Source organism: Mastomys coucha, unplaced genomic scaffold (assembly GCF_008632895.1).
Source record: "Mastomys coucha isolate ucsf_1 unplaced genomic scaffold, UCSF_Mcou_1 pScaffold5, whole genome shotgun sequence".
NCBI lineage: Eukaryota > Metazoa > Chordata > Mammalia > Rodentia > Muridae > Mastomys > Mastomys coucha.
Window position 1 is genome coordinate 19948483 of NW_022196911.1, and position 6311 is coordinate 19954793.

At 38.5% G+C, this 6311-nt stretch overlaps 1 protein-coding gene across 1 annotated transcript in view; it reads left to right on the forward strand.

Moving 5' to 3' along the window:
* Positions 1 to 1468, forward strand: part of LOC116076844 (vomeronasal type-2 receptor 116-like) — a 30979-nt gene extending 29511 nt beyond the window's left edge. The window contains exon 6 of the mRNA XM_031350845.1: positions 540 to 1468. Within this exon, the coding sequence (XP_031206705.1) occupies positions 540 to 1468 (929 nt within the window). The remainder of the gene's footprint in view (positions 1 to 539) is intronic.
* Positions 1469 to 6311: the final 4843 nt, after the last annotated feature.

Genomic DNA, 6311 nt, shown 5'->3' on the forward strand with positions numbered 1-6311 from the left:
AATCCGCCTGCCTCTGCCTCCCAAGTGCTGGGATTAAAGGCGTGCGCCACCACCGCCCGGCATGAAGATTGTTAAAGAACTTATTGTAAGTTGATGGATACCTGACTGTTCAAGACTGTTCTTTACAAAGGTAGGATTTGAAAGTCTACATATTTTTCGGCTGAAGCCATCCCCAGTTGTATATCCACTGGACCTACTAAATGTACTGAGCAGCTACTAAAATGATAAAGGTAGATAAAGAGAGCACAAGGAATTGTGAGTAAAAACTGAATGACGGGAAAGTGTGTGATGGTAGTATTTAAAGAAAGAAGGCATCAAATCCTACTGTATATGTGAACATAAATATGTAAAAAATATGTAAGGAACAAGGTGAAAATTAAATTTAGAATTATGCATACCAGTGTACTAATTGCTTTATCCCTGAGAAAACAAAGTACAGTGACTTCTGTGACAGTTCCTGCAGTTAGAAATGTCACAGAATAAAAGGAATCACTTTACACTGGACTCCTGATTTCCTGATAACCTTTATTTCTGTCCAGATGTAGACCAGTGTGTGAAGTGTCCCGAGAGTCATTATGCAAACACAGAGAAGAACAACTGCTTTCAAAAATCTGTGAGCTTCCTGGCCTATGAAGACCCCTTGGGGATGGCTCTAGCCAACATAGCTTTGTGTTTATCTGCACTCACTCTCTTTGTTATTGGCATCTTTGTGAAACACAGAGACACTCCTATTGTCAAGGCCAATAATCGATCTCTGAGTTACATTTTGCTCATCACACTCACCTTCTGTTTCTTATGTTCTTTGAACTTCATTGGCCAGCCCAACACAGCTGCCTGCATCCTTCAGCAGACCACCTTTGCAGTTGCTTTCACTATGGCTCTTGCCACTGTGTTGGCCAAAGCTATTACTGTGGTCCTTGCCTTTAAGGTCAGCTTTCCAGGGAGAATGGTGAGGTGGCTAATTATTTCAAGGGGTTTAAACTATATCATTCCTATCTGCACCCTGATACAAGTTCTTCTTTGTGGAATATGGATGGCAACTTCTCCACCATTCATTGACCAAGATGCTCAGACTGAATATGGCTACATCATTCTTTTCTGCAACAAGGGCTCAGCTGTTGCCTTCCACTCTGTCCTGGGATACCACTGTTTCTTGGCCCTTGGGAGTTATACCATGGCCTTCTTGTCTAGAAATTTGCCTGATACATTCAATGAATCCAAATTTCTGTCATTCAGTATGCTTGTGTTCTTCTGTGTCTGGGTCACTTTTCTTCCTGTCTACCATAGCACTAAAGGTAAGGTCATGGTGGCTATGGAAGTATTCTCTATCTTGGCCTCCAGCACAGCACTCCTTGCATTCATATTTGCACCCAAGTGTTACATTGTGTTGTTGAGACCAGAGAAGAATTCATTTAATCATATTAGGGAAAAAACACATTCTAAAAAGAAGAATTTTCATAAAATATAGTTGAAAAGAGTAATTTACCTTTTATATTAACCACTTCATATGATGGACTATTCACCTATCATTCTAAAATGGGTTATACAATTATTATAGGAATGCATTTTTATCAGGTTTTATTTCTTTATCCAACTATATTATAGTGTTATAGTATGAAATCCTTTTATTTTCCATGTTTGAAAACCACATTTGCTCTGGTGAGTCAACTTCTCTGAGTCTATGACCTGATGACTCCATTCCTGGATCATGTCAAATGTTTGTTTCCTTTCTGATAAAAACTCTTCATTGCATTTATTGTTTTAATTTTATTAAACTTCATGAATATTCTTCCTTCTGCCTGAAATATCAGAACATTTATGTTAGGAAGTCCACTGGAATATAATTTCTTAATGTTCATTAATTAATCATACTAAAAACTCTATTGACATATAAGTAGTATTTAAATTTATTATATATTTAATTTTCAATGTACCATATTTGAAAATGAACAACATGGTATATGTAAAGCTCTCATGGCATTTAATTAATTTAGAAAGGTCTGTTTGAATTTATTTGTTTATATTGAAACCACCACCTGTCATAATTTAAATGAAAAATTTTTTAATGTTATAACTTTCTATTCATGGCATACTAACTTAATGTGAAAGTCATTTAGAAATGTATTTTCTTACCCAAAGTCAACCATGAGCCAACCAGAGCAACCCACTCTTAGAGTCCATATTCATTGTTTGACAAACTTTGTGACATGTCCAGCTGTTTGAAAGTTAGCTGACTACCCTTGTATGCATTTAAGTTTAGACATTTATACATATATTATGTAGTATTAACATATCTGGTGCATCAAATTATCTGAGAATTGCAGGTGTAACAACTTGTTTCATGTTGAATTTTTGTATTGTTCTTTGATATAAATTGTTTATTTGATTTTTATTCATTTAATTTTCTCTCACCTAATTTTCTGTAAATTGGTATAAAATACTCAATCAAAATCCAAAATCATGTATATCCTTCTATTTTATTACTACCCATTCCTCTATGATTCTTTATAATTTTGTGATAATAATAAACATTATACTTAAAATAATCTTTTTTCCTTCTCTATTGTTTTATGAAGGAAAACATATATAAAATTCTTAGAAAAATAGCATATGACTATTCTCTTAGATGTGGTCTATCTTTCCTCTTTTTTTCTTTGGTTTTTTTTTGAGACAGGGTTTCTCTGTATAGCCCTGGCTGTCCTGGAACTCATCTGTAGACCAGGCTAGCCTCGAACTCATCTGTAGACCAGACTGGCTTCGAACTCAGAAATCTGCCTACCTCTGTCTCCCAAGTGCTGGGATTAAAGGCGTGCACCACCACTGCCCAGCTTCCTCTTATCACTATATCCTTGTCTATACCTTTTTAAGATTTTCCTGATAACTTGCCTATCTGGCTGATGACTAGCTCAACTAGATGGAAACTATGTCTTCATTGGAAATCTACTGAAGTCTACCCAGTGGCAGAAATGCCATGAGCCTTGGAGGGAAACAAAACCTCCCATATTACTAAAATAAGATTGTCACACCTATATCTAATTGGAACAGTGAAAGTCAAAAAGCCATTACAGTTGTTTGACAAAGATCCAATAAAGCAGACTTCCATTTTTAAGTTAATTAACAGCTGTTTTTCAATTTTGTTCTGGATCTCCACATGTTGCATGCTCGAGGGAGGCTTTTATTATTTATAAAACTTGGGGATATTAGATTGATGAAAAATTTCTTAAGAATTATTTATGACACCTTCCATGTGTACTTTCCTAAGCTTCCCCAGGTATTTCCCAAGTATACCACTGATCCTGCTTTTAGGAAGATATCCTTATCTGGGTCTACCTGAAGATTCCCCTGCATTCTGTAGGTTATGGCACACATAAATACGTCATAGATCTCCCTATGATGAAATGGTTTCAAGATATGATTGGAAGATCTGCTTTTAGACTAACAAAGGAAGAGAATAATCAAAAAAATGTAATCCTTGAAAAAGCCAACAAATTTGGGAGGGCTAGAGAAGATGGAACATGATCAAATAACAAGCCTCTTCTTAGTATAAACTCAGGCAATTACATGGCATATGAGATTGATGGTTTCACCTATGGTATGGCTTTAAAGCAAAAAATACACCAACAGACTTAAAATGGTTGACATTAATATTCCCTTGCAACTGGGCTTATTCTGATAGAAAAAGAATGGTCTGGAAGAATGATGAAAAAAAAAATCCAACCTTCCGGTCTGAGTTGGTGCTCTGAGCAGACTGTGGGCTTGAACTCCTCAGCCAGTCCCACAACACCCAAAGGAAGCTCAACTTCCAGGTGCTCTCACATACCCAGGATGATAGGATCAGAGGTGAGGACACAACATCTGCCCCAACCCCAGAAGTGAGACCACCAGGATCTCTGCCTGACCAGTAGCATGGATTCTGTTGGGTCTGGGCTAGTGCCCTGAGTAGAACTTGGGCATGAACTCTGCAACCAGTCATAAAACACTTAGAGGCAGCTCCACTCCTAGGTGCTCTGATACATCCAGGGACATAGGATCAGAGGTACCCTGAGCAGACCATGGGTGCTAACTCTACCGACAGTTCCGCAACACCCAGAAAAGGTTCCAGTCCCAGGTGCTGTAAAACTCCTGGGATCACAGGATCATAGGATCCCAGGAGTTTGGTCACACCAAGATCTCAGGGTCTCAGAGGCCCCTTGAATATAAGGATCTCTGAAACACCCAGGCTCTCAGGATCCCAGGATCCCAGAATCAGAGGATCACAGAGACAGCTGAACTCTGAGGAGCTTTGACACAACCAGGATCACATGAAGGACAGGCCCCAGTCAGTTATACAAAGGGCAGGTAGCACTAGAGATAATCAGATGGTGGGAGGAAACTTAAGAACATAAGCAACATAAACCAAGGTTTCTTGGCAACATCAGAACCCAATTCTCCCACCATAACAAGTATTGGATATACCAGCATACCAGAAAAGCAGGATTTGAATCTAAAATCACTTCTCATGATTATGATAGAGGACTTTAAGAAGGACATAAATAACTCCCTTAAAGAAATATAGAAGAACACTGGTAAACAGGTAGAAGCTCTTAAAGAGGAAACACAAAAATCCCTGAAAGAATTACAGGAAAACACAAACAAGTGAAGGAAATGAATATATCCTCTCAAGACTAAAACATGGCCTTCCACTACACAAAGGATAAACAGACTGAGAAAGAAATTAGGGAAACAACATCCTTCACAATAGTCACAAATAATATAAATTACCTTGGTGTGACTCTAACTAATCAAGTAAAAGATTTGTATGACAAGACCTTCAAGTCTCTGAAGAAGGAAATCGATGATCTCAGAAGATGGAAAGACCTCCCATGCTCATGGACTGGCATGATTAATATAGTAAAATGTCCATCTTGCTTAAAGAAATCTATGCAATCCCTGATAGAATTCCAACACAATTCTTCACAGACTTGAAAAGAGAAATTTGCAAATTCATCTGGAATAACAAAAAACCTAGGATAGCGAAAAGTATTCTCAACAGCAAAAGAACCTCTGGTGGAATCACCATCCCAAACCTTAAGCTGTACTAACAAGCAATTGTGATAAAAGCTGCATGGTATTGGTACAGTGACAGGCAGGTGGATCAGTGGAATAGAATTGAACACCCAGAAATGAACCCACAAATCTATGGCCATGTGATCTTTGACAGAGGAACTAAAATCATCCAGTGGAAAAAAGATAGCATTTTCAACAAATGGTGTTGGCTCAACTGAGGGTTAGCATGTAGATGATTGCAAATTGATCCATTCCTATCTCCTTGTACAAAGCTCCAAGTGGATCAAGTCCAAGTGGATCAAAGAACTACACATAAAACCAGATACACACTGAAACTAATAGAAAAGAAAGTGGGGATGAGCCTGGAGAAAATGGGCATGGGGCACAATTTCTTGAACAGAACACCAAATAGCTTATGCTCTAAGATCAAGAATTGACAAGTGGGACCTCATAAAATTGCAAAGCTTCTGTAAGGCAAAGAACACCATTGATAGGACAAAACAGCAACCAACAGATTGGGAAAAGACATTTACCAATCCTATATCTGATAGAAGGCTAATATCCAATATATACAAAGAACTCAAGAAGTTAGACTCCAGAGAACCAATAACCCTATTAAAAATGGGGTACAGAGCTAAAAATGAATTCTCAACTGATGAATACTGAATGGCTGAGAAGCACCTAAGGAAATGTTCAACATCCTTAGTCATCAGGGAAATGCAAATCAGTTTGTCTTTTTTTTTTTTTTATTTACAATATCTCCTTTCTCAGGTTCTCCTCCAAAGAAAAAAGAAAAAAATAAAATAAAAAAAAACAAAAACAAAAACTAAAACAAACCCCTGTTTCCTCCCTCCTCCCCCTGCTTACCAGCCCATCCCCTCCTGCCTCCTGCTTACTGCCCCTGGCATTCCCCTGCACTGGGGCATAGAACCTTCACAGGGCCAAGGTCTTCTCCTCCCATTGATGACCAACTTGGCCATCCTCTGCTATACAATAAGCTGCTGGAGTCATTAATCCCACCATGTGTATTCTTTGGTTGGTGTTTTATTCCCTGGGAGCTCTGAGGATACTAGTTAGTTCATATTGTTATTTGTCCTAAGGGGCTGCAAACCCTTTAGTTCCTTGGGTCCTTTCTCTAGCTCCTTCATTGGAGACCCTGTACTCAGTCCAATGGGTGGCTGTGAGCCTCTACTTCTGTATTAGGTACTGTCAGAGCCTCTCAGGAGACAGCTATATCAGGCTCCAGTCATCCAGCACTTGCTGGC